Source organism: Alligator mississippiensis, chromosome 4 (genome assembly GCF_030867095.1).
Source record: "Alligator mississippiensis isolate rAllMis1 chromosome 4, rAllMis1, whole genome shotgun sequence".
Lineage (NCBI taxonomy): Eukaryota > Metazoa > Chordata > Crocodylia > Alligatoridae > Alligator > Alligator mississippiensis.
In genome coordinates this window covers 212,600,838-212,626,284 of record NC_081827.1, presented here as the reverse complement: position 1 = coordinate 212,626,284, position 25,447 = coordinate 212,600,838, and the positions used below count along the sequence as shown (strand labels likewise).

Genomic DNA, 25,447 nt, shown 5'->3' with positions numbered 1-25,447 from the left:
GAGGCTGGACAACAGGGCTCTGTGGGCCAGATACAGGCCACAAGCTGTATCTTTGACATATCTATAATAAAGGAAGTATTTTTATACTATCATGGATGTCATTCACATACCAATGAATTTAAGGTTAGAACATGTGGGTAATACCTCAATATTATCTGAGAAGCTGAAAAAAACATTACATTCATGTAGCAGGAATAAACTATATATTCAAGCTGAGAAAGAAAACTTTGCTTTAATCTTACAAATATCCTGTACAGCAATTTTTGCTTCCAAGGTCTGTGCAGATTGGTCCTATGAGATGGTGTTGAACTATGGAGGATGTCAGTATGTGAATATGGCTCGCTCAACTTAACAGCAGCACCGGACAAAGTACACACCATGGTTCAAAAGACAGGAGGAAAGATGCGAACCACGAAACCACTTTTGGCATTTAATTAAAATTATAGGTGTACCCAGGCAGTACTCCAAAAGGTACCCTTCTCCAATTGAAGGGATTAAAGCAGGTGCACAAGCGTTGTGGGAGGTGTATGGACTCTCCTTCCCCTACAGAACAGAGCCAGACCACCAATGGGGACTTAACCATATACCTTTTAATGAGGGAACAATACTGGGAACATAACAGGCATAAATCAGGGGGTATACTGGACACCACAATGCCCCAAGGGGGTAGGATTCAACAAAGGTTAGACACTTACAATCATTGACAAAAGACAGGGTTAACAAAATATAAAACACAAACAGCAGAGCAAACAATACTGGTTGGTGAAATATGAAAAGGCACAAAATACAAAATGTCAAAGGACAAAGAAATATAGGGCCTAGGTACCTGGAAGGGGAGAAAGGGGGAAAACATAGTGGCCCCTTTCCACTGCAAGAGGAATTTCTCCTTGTTAGCTCATTCACCCCAAGTCACCACAGCTGGGACTTTAACTTGGATCTCCCATGTGGTAGGCAGAAACACTGCCACACAGCCACCAGTGTAGGAACTGCTTCAAGCTGCTAGGGGTCTTGACCTTCCTGGAGCCCCGGCCTCATGAAGAGCTGCCTGGTCTCTGATTGGAGGAGCTGGAAGCAGGGCTGGGAACCCCTCAGGTCGCTGCTCAGATCCTTGCTGGAGCGGGGGAGCCTCTCCTGCTGGTCACAGCCTCTCGTAGGAGATCCTGGAGCCCAGCAGGAAGCCTCTCCTGCCGGCCACACACTGTACTGCTGAGGGTCCAACTGCTGCCTGCAGGTCCTGCTCCTTCAGGCTCTTCTGGGGCAACTGCTTCTGCCCCACTGGCTCAGCTCTTGCCAGCTCTTTGAAGCTCCTTCCTCGTAGTCCCTCACTGGTCTCTTCCCTGAGTCAGCCATGCTGCCCCTTTTATCCCCCTCCAGGTGACCCAAGGGGCCAATCAGGGGACATGAGGGGTGAGTCTCTGGGGCCTGATTGGTGAGGAAAGGGAATCCCAAGTCCTCCAATCATCTTTTGCACTTTCAAAACCCCTGGGCTAGGTCACTGCCAGCCAACCCGTCACATAGGGTAACTTAAAACAATTTATCAACAATCTGAAAACTCTAGAGCAGTGATTCTTAACCAGGGTGTTGTGCCACAATACTAGGTGTGCAAAGATTCATAAGATCAATTCTGAGATTTCAAATAGGAGTCCATAGTGTCAAAATCATTCTGACCTCTTTTGGGCTTTCTGAGTTCCTTGTGGCAGAAGAATTGCCCTGTTACTTTTCTGTAGTCAAGAAATGAATGAAGACTAACAGCTGGCATTTTTCAAGGGGTGCCTTGACTTTCCTGGGAGCAGGGGGGGAAGTGACTTGAGTCTAAAAAAGTTGAAAACCACTTCTCTAGGGTCTGCAGATTAGTTGAGGAATATTCAAAAGACAGAGCACCCAAGCTTTTGCTTTCATGACAGTTTTCACATACAAAAGTAGGAAGTGATCTTTGATGTCATGGGGTCTGCTTGGTTTCCTGAGATGCAGAAGGTCTTCTGGTCTGGTTTTATAATATGCACAATCATGGTGCCATTCATAGGAACTGAGCCTTTAATAGCATCTGTTAAGAAACTGGGCAATTTTGTGGACTAATCGCTTAAGAATTAGAATTTTAGTAACCAAGGTTGTCATTTTCTTAACAGAAGTAGCCTTTTGTTCTGAACTTACCTGGAAATCTTGGTAGACCTGTATGGTATGTTCCCTCCACTTACCATAGATCTAATAAGGTATGTGGGAGCTAAGCAAAAAAGTAAATACCACTGCCAGAAACCAATGCTTGATTCCAGCGTGTTTGTATTTTCACTCTTAAAGTTTTGCTCAGTCAAAATTACTTTACCAAACCACACCTGCTATCATCTGCTCTGAGTGCTAACACTGAGCTCAAGACCTAAAGATGTGTTGACACAAAAAGGCTGTGTCTCCCAAAGAAGAATAAGAGGCACATACATGCCTCATTAATGAATAAGCTTACATTTCAGAAGAGCAGCAGCATTTTTCTATTTTGCATCCTTAGCCTACACTAAGCAGATCTGTACATTATAGCCTCACTTTCAGTTTCTCTGTACATTCATTATTAGCCTTATTTCATGTTCTATTTTCCACTATAATTCTCCATGGTTTTTTCTTTCCTCCTGTTCCAACAACTACTTCCAATCTTCCTTTGGCAATACTGGTAATATATGTTCTCCATGCCAGCCCGAGAGTGCTTTGTCATCATGAGCTTGATTACCATTTGATAAATTTCACAAAGCCAAGATATATAAAGTGTCATCCAGTTTAAACACTTTAACGTTCTCATTGGGCGAAAAAATATGCATCTTCTATTCCACCTATTGTCGGTTATACAACATTTCAAACTTCTCTTATAATTCTATTTCCATTGAATTGAGAACAGTCCTTGTTTAGTAGCCTATCCGACTGTACTGAAACAGGCACCATTTCGTGCTCTAACTTGAATGCAGGGAGGAGAAATGGCCAATAAGTAAAGCTAACGCTGCTCAAGACTGTAAAGAAAATTCTGTCACTCGCTCCTAAAAGGCAAGTTTAAGTTTCTTCAAGTTTAAGTTTCTTCTTATTAAAACTAAAAAGTTAAAAAGTATAAATCCTGCCAGAACCACCACCTTGTTGTTAAGGTTTGATGTCAATAGGATCATATCAATCTGGGCCTATGTTACCCACGCTGAATAAACTGTAACATCACCCTTACGACTGCCACCTAGAAACTTCCATAGCTGAAATACTTCCTGTGTCAGGTTTTAACTCAAGACCCATTTTAACAATGTAGCTCAGCAAGTTAAAATATCAGCAGATATATTTATATTCACTACTTCTTAATCCAGGGTAATTCTACAATTGCCTAAAATCTGCAGCCAAATTTAGGGTTTGTGGGGAGGGACAGGGAAGGAAGAACATTCAAGATTAAAGGAACTGCAGCACAGCCCACTTCTGCTGTGAATTCAGTAGGGCCCTATCCATACAAATTAAGGACAGTTCAATTTGGTTCTCTTTTTATACATGATCTTCAAGTCACAAACTAAGGTATTTTAAATATATGTTAATTATGCTCTATCTTTCCAATTTATGATCCTGCAGTTACATTTAGACATCTTTATTTTATTCTATATTCCAAAATAAAGAAATAAAACATTTAATATTTCTTGTTTTGAGACTAAATATTAATAACATTAACATAATTAATAACTGTTCCTGCTTTGAGCAGAGGGTTGGACTAGATGACCTCCTGAGGTCCCTTCCAACCCTAATTTTCTACGATTCTATGACCATCATACAGTCATTGCCTCCATGTGGGTCCATAACTGGGGGCTTCTGGTAACTGCTAGCACCTGCCCCCATCACCACTCAGCTATCATCACAGGACTCACTGTTGAAGTAAGATGTCCTGTCTTCTTGTAAAGTGGGAATGCTATTGCACATCAACAACCACACCATTCTTTGGGAAGGAAACTTGAATCCAATGGCAAGAAAAACCTAGATGACTAGAGGTTTCTATTCCATGCAGCTTTCATCTGCTTTTTCAGCCATGGTGATATATTCTTTCTTCATATGCCTGCGCCTCTGTGGAAGACTTTTATTTTTGGATTGCTATCATTCTGGAAATCTCGCTCTTGACCTTGCCACCATGGATTACCCTATCAGGAGTACAAAACTCCAGACAGCCTCACTCTTGAGGTTCTTGGTAGTGTAGAAGCCTCTCCGCTATGTCAAGGGTGCAATCCTTGGGAGGACATGCACACAGACATGCACACACTGATTTGAGTGGGCTGGACTCAGATAAAAAAAGGAAAATTAGTTAAAGTTGATACCAATCCCACCAGCCTGACAAAGGAAAGAAAACATGCTTCTTAGCAATACTTACTCCTGTCTTTGAATATGCCACTCAGTACTAGCAGTTATGCATGCAGACACCTACACGATTCACAAGGTAAATACAGTGGCTTTAAATAGAAATCCAGAGTATCAAAAGTGTTCTGACCCACTGTGGTCTTACTGGGCATCTATCCACATGCTCTGGTATGGAGGGGGCGCACTTTAATTAGAGGGGCTCTGAGAGCCGCTCTAATTAAGTTTCTGCAGCATCATGTGTATTCAGTGTCTGGCACAAAAAATTGTGGTGGGGGTGCTTTAAAGCTCAGTTGATGAGCTTTACTTAAAGCATTCATGTAGCCATTTTGAAATACGGGGACAGCGAATACACATTAGCATGCATTGGAGCAGCGATCCATCACGTGTAGAGATGCCCTCTGAGTTCTTTGCGACAAAATAATTGCTTTATTATTTTTCTGTAGTCAAAAAATGGGTGAAAGATAGAACTGGCATTTTCTGAAGGGTACCTTGTGTCTCACAAGGTTGAGAACCACTGGAATAAGTATATCTTTGAAATGGTAAAATACACTGATCTGAATCCAGCAGTCTAAATACTTATACCATGTCAGCATTCTTTAAATACATGCAGACTATTTAGATTAACCTGACAATGTTCCCTATTTATGAGGTAATAAATCATATCATGAGCTAAATAAGCCTATTAGATAATAATATAGGAAAATAACTTTGAGGCCAAAAGTCAGTGACTTCATAAGAATGATACAACTATTATTAACAGGAAACACCTTCAATGCAATGACTGTGATGAAACTTGCCTCTTATTCTCTCACTCCAGACTTCTGGTTGATCCCAATATGCTCCTTGAAAATAAAATCCAACGCAAAAACTGGTTATTATCTTTGGAATTCATATTTTTATCTATCTAAAACAAACAAGCTGAAGTGAGCATGGGCTCACAAAAGCTTATGCTATAAATCTCTGATTTAGATAATCTATAAAGTGCAACTTAACCCTGCCTTCAACCTCTAGTTCTACATCCTTCCCAAAACTAACTTCTTTTCACTCAACCTCCACCCCCTGATGCTACATGGCTACTGGACACAGCTCCCTCACTTAAAGACATTCCTTTTTAAGTTAATTATATTTAACATTAGAGGTTGAGTGTGGTAACTTGATGGGGAGAGGATAAGAAACTGAAATTAGTATATTTGTTGTGAGAATATTGCTGGAAAGCAGAGTTCAGAGAAACATTAGCTAATTAGAGTAAATGAGTTGAAAGAGAAGGATTTGACTACTACCCCTCACAGGACATAGTGCATGCTGCTACAGGAAAAAAACCCAGTCTTTATACCAAGCCGGAAAAGTACAGAGCCAGTTGTCAAATGAACCCACCTTCTGATGGAGGTAGATGAACCTGAATATTCTTCATAAACCAAGAGACAGGAGGACATAGTCATGAGATGAAGAGTGGCTGTAGTGCAGGAGATGTGATTCTTCCGAAGAGAGATAACTGGGCTTGTGCTGACTGTAATGTCATTCCTGTGTTCTAACCATCCAAAACAATTCCATTCCCATGTAGTGCACTCTTTACAAATTGTGAGCTACAGCAGGAGCTTAATTGGTTACATATTTATATAGTGTCTGATTATTCATTTTCAAAAGAGATCAAACAGTGAAACGTCATTGAGATATGAACAAGTTAGTGTATATCCCTTTTATTATGTACAAAAAAAACCATAGGGTACACATCATATTTATCCAGATTACTTTTGAACAAGTTCACTTAATAAAATATATTAAAACAAATCTTTCAATAGAACTTTTATCCTGCTTTTTCAGAAGTTAACAGAACTTATAGGAAATGCACACTTTCAGCCTTGCATTGATCTCTGTATGTTTAGCCATGAGGAGTCCTATTGGCATCTTCAGGTCTATTCTGAGGTAGCTGCAATGGTTTTTTAGAACTTGCTTTGTATCCAAACTCACTGCATTTTCACCTTTTTCTTCCTGTTGATTTGTAATCATTGATCAACTAGATTCTGCACTTCAGCTAGTCCAGCTAGGGTGAACATATTGTGTACCTCACCTGTTTCTCCAAAATGAAGAATTACTCCAGTTACAGCATGCTAAACTGATATAGATATTGCTGTCTACCAACTGAATAGCATATAGCTTGTTACAGAAAGAACAAAGCTCTGTCTGCTAGCCCAGCATAGGTACTGCCCCCAAGAAAGCTTTTGCCAAAAGAGCATATTGTCGTAACACCTAATTAATTATAGTATAGAATCTCATGCCTGTGGTCCAAAGTACATCAGCCAAAGTAAAGTTCTATGTAAAACCAGCTTTATTTATGATTCTCTGCAGGTGTTACTTTTGCCAATGGTAATCTCTCTTCTCAGCTTCAGATTAATGATGCTGGGAGTGTCAAAAACCCAGAGGGTGCCTGGCACATTAGGGATCTGCTCTATGGCCTGTAACTCTCCTCACCTTCCCAGTCTTGTATTACAAAGATATTGGGCAAGACTCTGAACTGCAGACACTGCAGGTCAGGAGGTCAGAAGTGGCACAAAGTCCAGCAGATCCTGGTCTTCTGTGTGCAGAGTCAGGTTCCTGTTCCAGATTACAGTGTCAGTCAACAACCCTCCCTAAGGAGAAGGAGTGTGCAAAAGCCATAGAATCATAGAAAGTTAGGGTTGGAAGGGACCTCAGGAGGTCATCCAGTTCAACCCCCGTCTCAAAGCAGGACCATCCCAACCAGATCATCCCAGCCAAAGCTTGGTCTAGCTGGATTTTGAAAACCTCAAAGGATGGAGCTTCCACCACCTCTCTGGATAACTGGTTCTAGTGTTTTACAACCTTCCTAGTGAGCAAATTCTTCCTAATATCTAACCTAAACTTCCCTTGCTGCAACTTGAGACCATTGCTCCTTGTTCTGTCATCTCCCACCACTGAGAACAGTTTAGCTCTATCCTCTTTCTAACCCTGCTTCGGGTAGTTGAAGGCTGATATCAAGTCCCCTCTCCATCGCCTTTTCTCTAGACTAAATAAGCCCAGGTCCCTCAGTCTTTCCTCATAAGTCATGTCCTCTAGCCCCCTCACTATTTTTGTCACCCTCCACTGGACTCTCTCCAATTTGTCCACATCCTTTCTGTAGCTGGGGGCCCAAAACTGAACACAGTACTCCAGAAGTGGCCCCACCAGTGCTAAATAGAGGGGAATAATCACTTCCCTTGACCCACAGGCAACAACCCTACCAATGCAGCCCAGTATGCCATTAGCCTTCTTGGCAACAAGGGCACACTGCTGACTCATATTAAGCTTATTGCCCACTGTAACCCCCAGGTCTTTTTCTACAGAGCTGCTGCCCAGGCAGTCAGCCCCCAGCCTGTACTGGTGCATGGGATTGTTCCATCCCAAGTGCAGGACTTTGCACTTGTCCTTGTTGACCCTCATGAGATTTCTTTTGGCCCAATTCTCCAATTTGTCTAGGTCACTCTGAATCCGTACCCTACCCTCCAGTGCATCGACTACTTCCCCCAGCTTGGTGACATCGGCAAACTTGCTGAGGGTGCACTATGCCATCTTCCAGGCTGTTAATGAAGACATTGAACAAGGCCAACCCCTGGGGCACTCCACTCGATACCAGCTGCCAACTAGACACTGAGCCATTTATTAGTACTCCCTGAGCCCAATGCTCCAGCCAGTTTTCTAACCATTTTACAGTCCATTCATATAGCCCATACTTCCTTAGCTTCCCTGCAAGAATGTTGTGGGAGACTGTATCAAAAGCATTGCTAAAACCAAGGTACACCACATCCACAGAGTTATTTTTCTCATCATAGAAAGCAATCAGGCTGGTCAGGCATGACTTGCCCCTGGTGAATCCATTCTGACTGTTCCTAAGCACAATTTTTTCCTCCAAGTGCATCTGCAATTAGGAATTTAGCAGAACAGAGGTGACACTTCTAGAGCCAGATGCAGCAGCTCTGTAATCAAAAGCCAACTTCAGTGCAAAACATAGCATTGGTACCTGCACTGCAGCCCATCATCTGGCTCAGTGCTTAAACCAGAAACAAAAATAGCTATTTCAAGCATAACCTTGACAGAGGAAAACATCTTAAAGACTGGGGCTTATTGTGAATCCTACAGAGGTATTGAAACAAGGACAATTCCAGTAACAACTGCAGGTCTTTTTCTAGCTACAGATTCCCAGACCCAAGAACACCTATGGAAGCGGGGAACCCCACATTGTTGTTTCACTCGGCCCTGTTCCATGGGTACCCTTAAGAGGGAGGTGCTGGTCATCAATCAGCTTGTCCTGTCTATGCTCTTGAAACAGCTCAACACCGTGCCTGTACTATTGAGCATTCTGGTCATTCTTCAAAGATGGGTGCTGGGGTTCCTTTCGCCAGGACTGCATTGGATCTCTGCAGGCATCCTGTGACACCCTTTGTGAGAAGTAGGGGCAGGGCCTGGTGTGCATCTCCAGCCAAGCGCACACCTTTTGTCTCTAGACTCTAGAGACTCCTTTGCAGTGCCAGCTGTTAGGCAGCATGGTGCTCAATAGGGCATGCCTTCCTATGTTGCCTCCAAGGGTTCTGATATTAATGGCAGCTCTTCTACCTAAGGTCTCCCCATACAAGACCTCAGCAAGCTGCCAGACATCTACCATGACTTCCTCAGGACCTGGAGGCGAGTCTCCTCATCCATATCCACAGATACAGGCATCTAGGGTACAAACCTCCTTACCGAACTCCTGCTGAAAAACCAGCATCTGGTGGTACCAGTGATGGAGGTGTCCTGGGTGTGCTGGTGATGGTCCTGGCTAACATCACATATTAGAACCTCCTGGGCTTTGTCAGGCAGGGATGAGTCAGTGTAGAGTTGTTCACACTGCACATGACCTGCCACTTACTCTAGGATGCCAAGACTACCCAGCTGTCAACATTCCTTGCCTATAATGAACAAGTCCTGTGGAAGGGTAGTTTCTGTCCACCCATACCCCCCCAGTCCTTCAGAGCTTGTTGTGGGGTCTCTGCCTTGACAGACCTCCCAACACTCCCAACTGCACCACCTCAGTAGGCTGGGGGACATCAAACCAATGCATTTCTGGACAGTCCATTGGTGTCAGCTCTACATGCTTAAGCTCCCTACCATTCACCATCCTGCCCTTGCATCTCACCCAGACACCAAATGTCAGGACACCTTCGCTGAGGGCAAGGGTCCCCAGAGGATCAACTTGTATTTCTTCTCAATCCTATGAGCCATGGGAATCTAGGCTGGCTGCTCCTACACAGAGTCATCAGCATGGGCATGTACCTGGTGCACTTTAGAGTCCCCTAACACTTGACCTTTCTGTAGTTAAAAGGAGACCATTGTGCATGCCTAGCTTGACTGTGCCAGGTTGCACAGCCCCTCTAAAGCCTCAAGAGCCTGTTATTGAGGATTTGGCCACACTTTTCCCTACACCTTTTATTTTATGCACATCTACACACTCCTTAGATAAGTTCAAAGGACAGTGGGTACTAGTCAGCATTTTCTGATTGGTATCCTCTCAAATCATTTTCTGATCAGTAAACACCTCCTTCATTATTAGTTTTCATCCTCTGTCCCAAGAATTTAGTTTTATACAGTTAGCTGCTTCCCCCTAATCCTTGAGGGGTTTTCAGCAGGACCTAGGACTGTACTTGTATAACAAAAAGACCTGTTCTACAAATAGACCCCAAAGGCACAATCAGTCCCTAAAGGCCATTTAGTTAAGAAAATATTTTTAGAGACCTGATTTTGATCTCATGCCTTTGTTAACAGTATGCATGGCAGTTAGTCTTGTGCAAAATTGAAGTACAGTCAAAATTGGGCCCAAAGTCAGTCAAAACCGCTATAACAACTTTAGACATATTTCTTGCTTAAACAAAAATCAATCCATGTTTCGTAAATCTAAAAAATAAAAATAAAAATGGACTAGATACTTTTATGGGTTCTACAAGATCAGTTTATGCTCTTTCTGCTGACTCTATGAGAGCTGAATAGCTATAGAGCAATGATGCTGGTTCAGAGACAATATTTATGCAGAGCAAATAAACACTATGGCTGTTAAATAAAAATAGCCAGACTATATCTTCAGCTTCAGCAGAACAAAGCTGGGGAAGTAAAGTGAAATCTTCCTTCTGTAAGGTTCTTTAAAAACATACATTTCAAGTTTGTGAAAAAAGGGAAAATCAAAGAAGGGGGTCTATGAGAATTACAAGTATTTTCAGTAAGAACTTTAGCAACCCTAACAATCTCAAGAGACACTTAGTACTCTCCTATAAAACCAAAATTCATTTTTGTTGCTTTTGCATCATACCTTTGGTAAATAAATAAGCTCTGGTACCATCTCCTTGGACATTAAAATTCTCTGACCAACAGTGGCCTAAGAGACAAAAAAAAATGTAAAAAGAAGGACTGTGGTTTAAGAGATATAAACAAGCTGAAAAACAAATGCTGAACTAAAAGAAATCTCTAGACAATACCGTTTTTAAAGAAAGCTGTGTTGTATCATATCTTCCATAGTCTTGAAATAACAACATCCCTCCAGGTTTCAGTAATTTAGTCAGTCTATTTACAACTCCTTGCAATCTTCAAAAACAAATATGATACTGGTGAAATTCCAAAGATACCTGCTTTATTTAGCTGCTTGGTCCAAGATGTAGGTTTCTGAGGCCTCAGTGTAAAGACTCTCCTAAACATGCTAGATGCTAACAGCCTCAGTACAAAAAACAAGAGAGATTCACAAATGAGGGTGCAAAGGGACACAAATTTAAACATGATGGAGAGAGGAATCAAGTTCTTTCCTCCTCTTAAACAAAAGTTAAAGGATGGATTAATGTAGGGTTCTTGAGATCTGGACCTCTATGGTTAGAGGAAGGCTGGAGTAAGTTAGAGGCAAAGCAGCAGGCAGAAATGTGATATACAGTGAAATAAACAACCGTCTACCTGACTGGATGGAGTGGATCAGGCCATCTTTCTAGGTAGGAAGATAAAAGACTAAAGCGGTAAAGGAAGAGGAAGGCAGATGGGAATCCATCGAATCTCTGTATCTAGATATCGAGCTAATCTCTCTATCTAGGTGTTCAGACAAGGCATATAATTGTACTATGTGTGTGTCTATCCTCTGGGAATAGAAGGGAGACTAAACTGCACTTGTGAAGGGGAATCCAGTAGAAGAAACCAATCTGGACATATTGGTGGGGGGTGGGGGGAACTCAGTGTCACCCTAAAACAACTGTGGTATAATAAAGCCTTCTTGAACACAAGGGGTGAGTACAGAAGGCATCTGAAGCACAATCCCTCTTGGGGCTCCTTCTACAGTGTTGCAACTCATGCACTGATGCTTGCCTGGGGCTATACCTAATGGCACAACCTATCCCCTGAATAGCAACACTGAAGAATTCCAACTTACTCCCACTAATCTTGAAGGTGCTGACTATTTCTGACTTTTAGGAGGTATCTCAGAAGAAAAAGAAAATTATGAGCCAAGAGGAAGCATGTAAAAAAGAGAATTTGTTCTTTTATTTTTAACTTAAGCATGGGATTTCCTTAGAAATCAAATATTTAAAAGACCTGTTTGAACACACACAGCCGGTCCCAGTATTTCTGCCCTAGCAATAATGGTAGTCAGAATAGACAAAAATAGTAGTCAGAAAAGAGAGTTAGGCACAAAAATAAAGACTCTGCATAGGCGAATATGTCTTTTGGGCATTTACAAGGAAAACTGGACAAAACTTACACATATATGTACAAAATGGAAATGTTCTGAAAAATATGACCCAGTAATTGCACATTCAATACAGGGCACAAAGAAGTTTGACACCTTCCAAATTATCACTTGGTTTTGAGACCAACTTCAACAGAAGGGGCTGCTAGCAGAATGTTGTTTCTCAAAATCCAAGATGAGCAACTGAAAAAAGGAGAACACAGAGGCCTAACAGCAAAATATTACCTGATGGTTTCTAAGGTAGTAAATACAATAAACACCTGAGGAATTGACCTTTGCAGATATCCAGATTCATTTATTTGAGCCTCTTAACTATCATTCTCTGTGTTTTCTTTGTCATCTCTCAGATTTCATACTTCTAGACAGTTTCTATTAAGAGCTCTTAAAAGCAAGGGTCTAGATTACAGTTTTCTTTATGCTATCACTTGACTTCTACATGATGCCTATAATGAATCTGGTATCTTTTAGTACACGTATGTCAAACCCGTCTGGCTCATAGTGCTGCTTATGGGCTTGATCCAGACCCACCTCTGGTAGCAGGGCAATTGGCAGTGGCATTAACTGCTGTGTCATCTCAGGGAGTGGCAGGGATTAACTCAGCTATTTCTCTCCTCACTGCTGTTGAAAAGCTTCCCCAACAGGGCTCTGTACCCTAGAGTTCAGCAGCAGGCTCTCCCCCTGCTCACCCTACCCCAAAATTCCTGGCCCTTCCAGGAGCCCCACAGATCAAATGACATGGCTCTGCAGGCTGGATTCTTCCTGAAATTCATATACTTAACACCCCTGATTTTAATACATAAACCTTTGGAGACTGCATTACACTACAAAGATTACTACACAAAGAGATGTCTTCTGGCTCCTAAACTTCAGGGGGGAAAACCCCTTATACTCAAAGGGTTAATGTGAGGCAGTCCCCAGGAATTCTGACTGAACATTCAGTTATTCTTTCTAGTGGCAAAAAGGTGCAATAAAATATATTTGATCTAAAACCTTGCTCACTGCACTCATGTAGATGTGAATCCTCTGTTTGAATTGTGTTTGGAATATGCACCCAGGCTTTGCAAAGCACTCTTCTGCACATAACTTGTGCTCATCTTTGAACAAACAGGAAGGAGAGATATCCTATATAGGAAGATCTTTTTCAGCAAAAAACGAATCATTAATAACTCAACCACTCAGGCAAGGAAATAGTTCTCAAATGTAAAAAAAAAAAAAAAAAAAAGAGGTGAATACTGTTCTATTGTTTGCTGAGTACATGGAAGTCCATTTGCAATGCAGTTCATAAAGCAAAAATCCTACCATTATAGGTACAATATGCATTTCCTTTTGTACAATCTGCATAAATGAGGAATTGAATTGCAGTATTGAACTGGTGAGTATGAATTACATATACCCTTTGGTATTTTCCCCATAGAAGATATTTTCAAAATTAGTCAGATTTAGAAACAAAAAAGGTGGTTCATTAGATACTGAACTTGGCTTTAATAGCAAAGCTGAGAACTTTCAACATAATATTGTGCACGAAAAGTAGATTACATGTGCTTAATCCAAACAAGCCACATACTCTTAAATTAATTTATTTTTAAGAGGCCAGCACATATGCACTTGTGTGTAACTAAATCAGCACCCCAGACCTTTATCAACATGTTGTAAGATGCTAAATCAAGGATGTTTGTTTTATGATCACTAAGAGTAATTTCCCTCTGGGAGACTAGCAGTCTGTTCCTGAATTTGTAATTTTCTTGAAGCACTGTCACTTTTAATAGGTATGTGTCTTACTAGAATACACTCATTTCATTTTGATGGTGACAGGAGCCTCACTAATGAAGTAGTTTGACCAGCTTCTCTCACACATCTGAAAAGGGGAAATGGCATTTAAAATGCCCTGTATTATGCAAAATATAGCATGCTAAATAATAAATTCAAGATTCATCATCTTGCTTTGATATTCTTGAAAACCACTAGTGATAAAAGAGCTTTAACCCATTTGCTTTGCCCTTTAGTCTTCATTTACCTGTCAGGATGAATAGCAGAGAGCACAAAGACAAGAAGAATGACATCCAAGATCTCATCTGGAAAAGGGTAGGGTAAAGCATCATCACACACATCATGAACAAAGGCAGAACACCAGGCTGGATTGTAGGATGAGTGTGACTGTCAGGATAAAGATTAAGAGAAGCACCAAGAGAATAGCAGTGGTTAACACATTTAGCATGACTCAAGAAACGTTTTTTCAATTATTCCGTTTTGTAAAACATTTCACATAAAGCTGATTCTGTTCTGGGATCTTGTTCAAGCTGCGAGACAGGCTTACTGACAGCATTCATTCTCTCCAGGCAGAGCAAGACTTTGTTCTTTGGAGTATTGAAAACTCCAGTGTTGTCAGAACCATAATACCCCATTTCAAAAGGATAGTTTTCCTGTAGCCTTCTGTATTCCAGGCTTATGGGGTACACCACACTCTCAAAAATGAACACATTAAATACCTTTACCAACTCCACTACTCCTGAAGCAAAATCACAACAGTACAGAAAGCCCCCAGGTGTATCACTAGGAACACAAAATAAACAGTGATTAAGGAATTGCTATTGTAAAGGATAAGAGTCTATGTTGATGGTCACAGAACAGAACAAGGCTTCTTGGGGGACTCTGCAAGGCAGCACTGGGTACACTGAGCAAATTAGTCAGATCTGAAAGAATACTTGCCAACTACTGGTAAAGTAGAGGAGACTCTCAGACTTTCCTGCACTGCCCAATAGCCAGGGAAGAAGTGGCCAGGAAGAGACAGAAGATGGTGTTGGATGGAGTTAGAGAGCCATAAGTAGTTGTGATGGTACCCTGATACTGCATTATGACAACAGGTCAAAATTTTACTGTGAGGTTGTTTTGTGGCTCTCTGCAGCTCCACTAAGATTCTCTAGCACTGGCCCATTCATGTCATATAATCAGTAACAGGAAAAACATTTATTTTTCCTGCAATTAAGATAATTACTTATCAACAGTTCTGAAAAGGTCTAGGTATCCTGATTCCCAGGTATCGATTGTGCTGGGTTTGATCTGACTGTGTGGCTTTGATTGTTTCCTTCCATCACCTATTGCCTTCTTAATCAAATACATGTTATTTTCCTGTAATGTTGCTACCCTTTCCCTTCACATCGACTGCAAAGCCAGCTTTTCCCTCACACCAAACAATGCAAGTGACACAGTTTTATCAACTCTTTCACAACCAGCATAAGAAAAGGTGAGCAGAACAGAAGCTAAGCTACTGCACAAAGAGGATTAGCCCTCAGAAAATTCATTAATTTCTCCTAAAGTGCTATGGATTTTGGACAGGATGGTATGGCAATAGAATGAAGTGAACTTGTGCCTCTGCCCAACAGATCTTCCAAATTATACAGTTTAGTAGAGGCTGTGTATAAAGAATCAATAGGAAAACTCTTTTGGACCTAAAACATCCCATCCAGAACAAAACCTTTATCAGTTTTGCAACTACTAACCAGATAAGCCCAGGGATTGTGAAATCAAGATCTAGCATGGGTGAGGGCAAGCAGCTGAATTTCTGATTGACCCTGGGTGACCATGTGGGTTTATTGTTAATACTAGCCAATTGCCCATCAAGAATGATGGATGGGGGGTGCAGGCAGGGTCAGAAACTTGCATCCGGCTCCCCCCACCACCATCGAGACCAGGCCTGCTCACCCTTTCCCGGACTCTGCTTTGGGACCAGGCCTGGCCCCCGCACCCTCCCCGCCACCGTTTTGGGGCTGGGCCTACCTAACCGCCCCAGTTGGGGCCAGGCTGGGCCCAGTGTTCCTCCCCCATACCCTCCGTTTTGGGGCCAGGCTGGGATCGGCATGCCCCCACCCCTCCTCTGCCATAATGGGGCCAGTACCGGGCCCACCCCCCATCTTCTCCACCGTCGTTTGAGGGCTGGGCCAAGCCTCTCCCCCCCCACCCTCCATTTCGGGGCCAAGCTGGACCCGGCACACCCACCGCCACCCTCCCTGCTGCCGTTTTGGAGCTGGTCCGCTCCTCCCATCCCCCCACCCCCTCACATTTCCCCGGGTCTGCTGCTCTGCACCCCCACCACTCCTGCGAACCGGCTTCTTCCCCACCTCTCAGGCCTGCTCCTTCCCTCTCCTGCCGTCATGTCAGCCCGGCCCTGCTGTTCCCCCCAGCATTGGGTGGGAGCAGTGCAGGAGAGAGAGAGGGGGCAAGGCCTGCAGTGCTGGGGGGGAGGGAAAAGGGTGCTGGCCTTGCCCCCCCCCAAAAGCGTCCCAACCCCGCTCCCCCCTGTGCTGCTGCCACTACCTCCAAGAAGCAAGGATGGGGTGGGTGCCACCTCCAGGGAGCAGGGCAGGGGAGGTGAGGCTAGCACAGCTGGCCTCGTCCCCCACCCCCTGTGTCCCCATCATCATGACAGTGCTCCACCACCTCCTGTCCAAATGCTGTATTTGCGCTCTGATTGGTTGTTTCTGTCAGTTCAGTAAATGTCTTCACTGAAGTAGAGCTGTCTGTTTGCTGCTTGAAACTTCAGGTTGCACTGGGCCTCCCCAAAAGAGGTAAAGACCCTCTCTTAGGAGCAGAACTAGATGTGAGTCAGGGCCATGGAGAACCAGAGAGCAGGAGGGATTGAATGGCTAGGGTCTGATAGTGGGAGCGAACTTGGGCTTTGCCCCTGATCTAGAAGCCTGGGCTGGCTTTGGGTGGCAGGGAGGGGGGACACAGCCCATCAGAACTGACTGACCTAGTTACCTAAATGACAGTCATTAGGATGTATAAACAGATGATCAGAGAAATCAGGAAGAGACCTTAATGAAAAGTTTCCAGTCAAATAACAGGTATAAATCTGGTCTGGATGGTTATCCCACGGTTGATTTATATTAAAGAAGCAATATCTGTGCAAAGAACCATTGCTTTTATTTTTAATTTTGGATCATAAAAACATATACATCCATATTCCCAAGGAGATGAATTTTTTCTTTCAACCAGAATATGATCCCAGCTGTTTCTACCCACTTTCTTGTATGTAGACAAAAGGCAATTTTTATGATACCAAATATAGCCTAAGTTCTACTTAGATATAAGGACACATGCCTTTGAATAGGTAAGGTTGTTGGGTTTGATCTGGGCAGTGCAGGAAAGGCTGTGAGTTAAGGTGTTTCAATGCACCTATCTGGTCACATGTATGATTTGCATATAAACTGAAATCACCAACTAAAATATTGACCAATAAGATTCATAATTACGAGAACTCTTGCATTAAAAACATCTCTTGTTTACTAAATATCAGTTTGAGTTTTTCCTCATATATGTATCCAATGTGTTTCTCTCATACTTTGTTTTCCCTAGTAACAAAAGTTTCTTCTTTCATTACATGGTGTTTAAGGGATAAAAAATGTTTGGTCTGGTAGTGAGACCTATATACCATTCCAAACACTTAAACCCACTGCCTGTGTACTCTCGGCAGGGCACTTAATTCTCTCTATGCCTCAGTTTCCATGTCTGGATAATGGTGTGCTTCTATAAAACGGATGTTGTAAGCCTAACATAGAATTTGCATTGAGGATGAAAGTCAGTATGGAAATGGAAACTATTAGTATTTGTCTGTAGAACCAATACTAGCTTTTGGAGAAAAGAGTTGAAAGAAGTCTCTTCTTTCCTCTGATCTGTGCACAGCTCTTCCAATAAATACTAACCACATACATGGCAAAGAAAATGTGCTTACCTCCTAAAACAGAAGCTGCTAAGCAGATGGGATGGCATGGCTCAAGGGATTAAGTAATGCAACACGAAACTTCTCTTCACATTACTACAAGCTGATTCCATTTGATAGACAATAGTGAAGTTCAGAAGTGATGCAAGTGGTCAGGGATAGCACTCACAACATCTTGCAATGTGCATGGCACTGCCATTCATGTCACCAGTGAATGTGACCCCAGATTCTGTTTGGTGGCTATTTGGTAATTTGTGTGATAACAGTGGGTGCCTTATGGAGAAAAAAAAACAAAACCAAAAACAACTACCTTCATAAGATACTCCTGCTCACTGGTTCTAGGACAGTCCTGAGGAACTTCATGGGGAACATTGTACTCTGCACCTATCAACACTGTCCTGCATTCTGTAAGTAAAATTCCCTGGTACCTACAGCAGTCAAGTCAGCATTTTTTTCAGGAGCAGACTAGCTTAATACTTCTGTTTAGTTAACATAAGGCAGGGCTGTCCAACTTAATTGCCTTGCAGGCCAGATCTGATCTTCAAGGCTTCTTGCAGATTGGAAAACCCACCCCCAGCAGTTGCCTGTCAGAGAGGCTCCTGGAGCTGCACCCTGGGCACAGATCTGGCACCCAGAGCCGAACACTGCCACTACTAGTGCCCACCTTTTCCCTGCTAGTCGAGTTGCTAACAGTGACTAAAGACCCTGAATTTGGTGGCAAGCAAGGAGGTGAAGGGGTAAACTGCAGCTCTGAACCCCTGGGTTCCAGAGCTGTACCAAATCAGTGTACAGACAAGCCCTGCAGGCCCCAATTTAACCCCTCCCAGGCTACCAGTTGGACAGTCCTGGCATAGGGTATGGATTTGGAGGAAGGGGTGGGGCTGGCACAGCTTATCGTAGAGCCTTCAAAATAGGAAATACACTGTTTCCAGCACCACAACCAACCTGGAATTGAAGTAGAAACAAACAAAAATAAAAAAACAACAAATAAGGCTTAACTCAGATTTTTTGTTCAAAATCAAGCAAAAGCATTATAAAAGTTTAAAACAGGGAGAAGAGGCTTTGTTTTGCTGAACACCCCAACACTCAAAACATGGGCCCTAGGGTCCAGGATCAGGGCCTAACTTCTCAGTAGCTGGAGCAGTCACCTCTCAGAAGCAGCTACACAGGAAAATACAGCTTTTTTGTACAATTTTGCTGTTCTGGAACAAGACACTAGCTTATACAGAACAAAAGTATATTCAGCTGCAAAATTCTTAAGGAATTAGAAGTCCACCTCCCAATGTCTTTAATTGGAAACTGGGCAAATCCTAGATCCTCAACAGTATTTAAGTACCTAACTCCCAGTAGAATTAGGTATCTAAATACCTTTGGAGATCTGAGATCTGTTTTCTTTAGGTTCCTCTGAAAATTCTAGCCAGAAGTTAAAGCTGGTATTGTGAATGGTCAGTAGTTATTGACTGAAAAATTACTTCCTAGCATTACTACATTTTAAGCAATCGCTTCAAACTGTAGATTACATGCGAGAAGTTTGCAGTGCAGTACCTCTAGTATTCTGTAAGTAGCATTGCTACCAGGGAAAGATTCTAGCTTCCCAGGTTCTTTTTCAGAGTTCATGTGATGCTTATCAACAACAGATTCCATTTGTCTTTTGGTGTATGTACATCCTTGGACAGAAGTAAAGCAGTTCTCTGAACTGTTCTGGCAAGAATATTTGTCTTCTTCCAACATTCCAGGAATAATTGCAGATATGGCATGGCTTACAGCATTCATGCTGACATGATTTTGATCTTTTCCCTCTGTTTCCATTCAATTCTCTTTCCTTGTGGAAGAATTTCTGGAAACTCCAGAAACAGCCAATTACGATTCTTGAAAAAGTTATTTTTATAAGTCTTGCAAAATGCATTCCAATATTTGCTGGCTTCTTGCTCATATTGGTTTAGAATAAAAAAAAAGAGTGAAATATCAATGTTCACAAGAATTATGAAACATAACAAGACTTTAAACTGGAAAGGGGCTAATCGCTGCACTAACATTTAAGAAACCTGATGTTTTCCACCTGGAGCTTCTTTAAATCAAATATCAAGGCTTCAAGCCCAATCCTTGTGCCTTTGCTCAAGCAAAACACCTGCTAAGATTAAAAGGGGTTTTACCTGAATAATGACTGTAAGAACAGGTTTTTTGTGTGTTCTATATTTATTCTGTAGTATAAAGGAGAATATGATGAAAATACACAATTAAAAGCTTATTAGCAAAGTTAGATCTCTCTCAGGCTTCTCTTCTGTATGCAAGAGACATTCCTATTAAGTACAACCACCCCCCACGCTGTTGTCTTTATTTTTGCAATAACAGCACACTGTGTTATCTCATATTCAGTTAATGGTACACTGTAATCCCCAGGTCCTTTTCTGCAGTACCTCATTTTAGCCGATAATTCCCCAATCTGTATTTGTGTGTGCAATTATTATATTCCAAGTGCAGGAACTAGTACTTGATTTTGTTGTTGAATTTCATCTGATTGGTTCAGAACATTTCTCCAGTCAATCCACATCATTCTACATCCCAGCCTTACCCTCCAAAGTGCCTGCAACTCTACCCAATTTGGTGTCATCTGCAAGTTTGCTAAGCATGCACTCAGTCCCATCATCCAAATCATTTATGATGTTAAGAAATACCAGACCCAGGATAGACCCCTCTGGAACTCCTGGACAATGACCCGCACATCACGACAAGGGACATGCTCAGCTGGGATGGGCTTCACCTGTCCCCCAAAGGTAAGTGTGTGTTTTCTACTAGGTTGGCGGATCACCTCCGGCGGGCTTTAAACTAGGCTCGTCGGGGGGAGGGGAGTATGAGGGCAGGGGAAGCTGTGGACCACCAAACCATGTGGCACCCACAAGGACAGCCCAGCCTGAAGAAGGAAAACATTGGAAACCTGAAAGCCATGGGGAGACCAGCACTACAGAACAGGTAAGAAACAAGAAGGTAAGAAACAATGGGCCCCTTGGGACTTGGAGTGGGGGGGCAGCAAAGGCACCAGTCGCAGGGCTCAGGTGCCTATATACTAATGCTAGGAGCATGGGGAACAAGCAGGATGAACTAGCGCTCCTGCTTGCACTAAACACCTATGACTTAGTGGGGCTAACAGAGACCTGGTGGGATTCATCCCATGACTGGGCGGTACATATTGAGGGCTATAGATTGTACAGAAAGGACAGGTTGGGGAAGAAGGGGGGGGGGGTTGCACTTTATGTCAGTGAGCAATATACATCAACCCTCATCAAGACAGAATCCGAGGTTGAGGAAGTAGAAGGATTGTGGGTTAGGCTACATGGGGGGCAAGGAGAAAGGGATTTGGTGGTAGGGGTCTGCTACAGACCCCCACACCAAGGGGAAGAAATAGATGCGGGGCTCCTGAGGCAACTCTCGGAGACCATAAAAGCTAAAGAGGCGGTAGTCATGGGGGACCTAAACTACCCAGACATCTGCTGGGAGACGCAGACAGCAAGGTCCCATCGCTCACGCAGGTTTCTAACCTGTGTACAGGACCTCCACCTGACACAGGAGGTGCATGGTCCCACTAGGGGGAATGCCATACTGGATCTGGTATTGGCAACAGGGGATGGCATGATAGGGGACCTCCAGATCGGTAGCCATTTGGGAGACAGTGATCACCTAATAATAGAATTCAACATAAGACGGCGAGTGGGTAAGGTAACTAGTAGGGTGAAAGTGCTAGACTTTAGGAAAGCTGATCTCATTGCACTCAGGCGATTAGTCAAGGACGCACTGCAGAGTAGGAGTTTTGAAGGGATGGGAGCCCAAGAAGGGTGGCTGTGCTTTAAGGAAACGATCCTTCGGGCACAAAGCAAGACGATCCCCGAGCGAGGCAAAAAAGGGAAAGGGGCCAGGAGGCTTCCATGGCTGACCAGAGAAATCCAGGGCAGCCTAAAGGCCAAAAGGGGAGCACATAAAAAGTAGAAACAGGGTGAGATCAATAAAGATGAATATACCTCCTCTGCTCGTGCTTGTAGGGAGGCAGTTAGGCGGGCCAAAGCTACCATGGAGCTGAGGATGGCAACCCAAGTAAAAGACAACAAGAAATTGTTTTATAGATATATTGGGAGTAAAAGGAAGGCCCAGGGAGGAATAGGACCTCTGCTAAATGGGCAGAAACAATTGGTGACAGACAGGGGGGACAAGGCTGAACTCCTCAACGAGTTCTTTGCCTCAGTGTTCCTAAGCGAGGGGCACAACAAGTCTCTCACTGGGGTTGTAGAGAGGCAGCAGCAAGGCACCAAACTTCCATACGTAGATCCTGAGGTGGTGCAGAGTCACTTGGAAGAACTGGATGCCTTTAAGTCGGCAGGCCCGGATGAGCTCCATCCGAGGGTGCTGAAGGCACTGGCTGACATCATTGCAGAGCCACTGGCGGGAATATTCGAACGCTTGTGGCGCACGGGCCAAGTCCCAGAGGATTGGAAAAGGGCTAACGTGGTCCCCATTTTCAAGAAGGGGAGGAAGGAGGACCCGGGCAACTATAGGCCAGTCAGTCTCACCTCCATCCTTGGTAAAGTCTTTGAAAAAATTATCAAGGCTCACATTTGTGAGAGCCTGGCAGGGCAAATTATGCTGAGGGGAAACCAGCACGGGTTTGTGGCAGGCAGATCGTGCCTGACCAATCTAGTCTCCTTCTATGACCAGGTTACGAAACGCCTGGACACAGGAGGAGGGGTGGATGTCGTATACCTGGACTTCAGGAAGGCCTTCGATACGGTATCCCACCCCATACTGGTGAACAAGTTAAGAGGCTGTGATGTGGATGACTACACAGTCCGGTGGGTGGCGAATTGGCTAGAGGGTCGCACCCAAAGAGTCGTGGTGGATGGGTCGGTCTCGACCTGGAAGGGTGTGGGCAGTGGGGTCCCGCAGGGCTCGGTCCTTGGACTGATACTCTTTAATGTCTTCATCAGTGACTTGGACGAGGGAGTCAAATGTACTCTGTCCAAGTTTGCAGATGACACAAAGCTATGGGGAGATGTGGACACGCCGGAGGGCAGGGAACAGCTGCAGGCAGACCTGGATAGGTTGGACAAGTGGGCAGAAAACAACAGAATGCAGTTCAACAAGGACAAATGCAAAGTGCTGCACCTAGGGAGGAAAAATGTCCAGCACACCTACAGCCTAGGGAATGACCTGCTGGGTGGCACAGAGGTGGAAAGGGATCTTGGAGTCCTAGTGGACTCCAAGATGAACATGAGTCGGCAGTGTGACGAAGCCATCAGAAAAGCCAATGGCACTTTATCGTGCATCAGCAGATGCATGACGAATAGGTCCAGGGAGGTGATACTTCCTCTCTATAGGGCACTGGTCAGACCGCAGTTGGAGTACTGCGTGCAATTCTGGGCGCCACACTTCAAGAAGGATGCGGATAACCTGGAGAGGGTACAGAGAAGGGCAACTCGTATGGTCAAGGGCCTGCAGACCAAGCCCTATGAGGAGAGACTAGAGAAACTGGACCTTTTCAGCCTCCGCAAGAGAAGGTTGAGAGGCGACCTTGTGGCTGCCTATAAGTTCATCACAGGGGCACAGAAGGGAATTGGTGAGGATTTATTCACCAAGGCGCCCCCGGGGGTCACAAGAAACAATGGCCACAAGCTAGCAGAGAGCAGATTTAGACTGGACATTAGGAAGAACTTCTTCACAGTTCGAGTGGCCAAGGTCTGGAACGGGCTCCCAAGGGAGGTGGTGCTCTCCCCTACCCTGGGGGTCTTCAAGAGGAGGTTAGATGAGTATCTAGCTGGGGTCATCTAGACCCAGCACTCTTTCCTGCTTATGCAGGGGGTCGGACTCGATGATCTATTGAGGTCCCTTCCGACCCTAACATCTATGAATCTATGAATCTATGAACTCTGCTTGATACCTCCTCTAAACTAGCTATTGATTAAGTATGATGATCCAGGCATCAAGTTACATATTTATACAGTTTTATACATTTTTTGTGTAATGTTCTTAAATTAAGGGTAACAACAGATGACATACTGTATTTACTCAAATACAAGATGAGTTTTTTGCCCAACTACCATGGAGCAAAAAGAGCCTCATCTTAAATTTGTAGACAGTGAGACCTCACTAAATCTACTGTCTGTCTTTAAACTGCTATTAAAAGCAGCATGTGCTCAGTAATGGAAACTCACTATGAAGCTTATTAAATGTAGTCAACACTGAACATGACTATAAAATACTTGGCCCACATTTGACAAACATGTTAATGGGAACCTACCACAAGGATAGGATAGTGCAACTCATTTGAATAAGTTATATGGTAATGTCCATTGAGTGCAGTCCCCTTCAGTACCTACTTTTTTCAAAAGAACCATGACACTGAATACATTTTGACTTCTTCTTCACTCCCACACCTGAGCTGCACCTTTCTTTCCCATGTCCAATGATTGCTGGTTCTTCGCCAGCCTTAAAACATCACCAAACTGGGCCCCAAACAGTTCATCCAGAATCACTGTCATCCTCTCTCTCAGCCTGATGTATATAATTAGTGTGGCCCTCCCCTCCAAAAGGTAGAGCCAGAGCAGGTTGCCCTGTGGCTCATCTGCATATATATTTTTGGAGGATCCCAGGACACATGGCAAGAACACCCAGTTCCAGGTCAGGGGAGGGGGGTAATTAGCACATGTATCCTTTGGGGGGTATATCTGGAGTGCACACACATCATGAGCAGTACTGAGCTGTGGGGTCATCATGGCTGGAAAAGCTGTTGACTGGTGGGGCCTAGCCCAGTGAACTACATGGTAATGAACTTTTGGCTTTGGATAAATTTCACACATAGTTTGTGCTATATATAAGTAGGTGCCAATATGTTACTTAAAAGTGTGTTTATGAAATATCAGTGCTAAAACTTGCAACGGTTTCAAAAAAGGTGAAATACATCAATTTTGGATGTACTAAATCTATGGGTACTATATGCAAATTACTACAGTTATGTTTATTTCAAGGTTATTTTTTTCAAGTTAGTTCCTCCCTTCTATGAGCTCAGGGAGAGCAGGGTCTGACAGTAAAGTGGGGAGGGTGGGAAGGAGAGGAGCTGCAGGGGGGAAGAGGTTGAGGGGGAAGAAGTTGAGGTTCAAGACTAATTCAAAACACACCTCCAATGTTAGATTCTATGTCTGGAATATTATATCAAATTTAAAGGGAGCAGGGTTCTGTCCTCTTCATTGCCCCTGCCTCCAGGAAGCAGGGTGGGACCAGCTGTGCTGGCCTACCCCGGGCCTCTGTCCCCTGTGTCCCCACCATCATGGTGGCACTACACTGTCTGCCAGCTCCTGTTGGAATGCTTGTTCACACTCTGATTGGCTACTTGTCAGCCAGTCAGAGCACGAATAAAGCATTATGGACAGACAGACAGACAGACTTAGGCTTTTATAATATTAGAATATATAAAATCTTTTCTCTTTTATGATTTATGAATGTCTATGAACAACCATATGTTTCTTGCTAACTACGATTCTCTCTAAAAGTATTATCGAAAATACAGTTCTTTAGAGCTGTGCTAGCCAGTGCCCCTACACATATCTACTAACAGCACTTACTCTTTTAGCCCTACCAGTGATGTACTCTGATACCTGTGATGC

At 43.5% G+C, this 25,447-nt stretch overlaps 1 protein-coding gene across 1 annotated transcript in view; it reads right to left on the bottom strand.

Annotated features, from left to right (window-relative positions):
• Window positions 1–568: 568 nt before the first annotated feature.
• METTL8 (methyltransferase 8, tRNA N3-cytidine) overlaps window positions 569–25,447 on the bottom strand; it is a gene marked incomplete at its 5' end in the record, with an annotated part of 39,388 nt that continues 14,509 nt past the window's right edge. Inside the window, 8 exon segments of the mRNA XM_059726269.1 lie at window positions 569–6,415; window positions 10,676–10,743; window positions 10,843–10,947; window positions 14,100–14,239; window positions 14,572–14,635; window positions 18,688–18,746; window positions 19,347–19,566; window positions 19,569–19,737. Of these exon segments, the coding sequence (XP_059582252.1) occupies window positions 6,288–6,415; window positions 10,676–10,743; window positions 10,843–10,947; window positions 14,100–14,239; window positions 14,572–14,635; window positions 18,688–18,746; window positions 19,347–19,566; window positions 19,569–19,737 (953 nt within the window).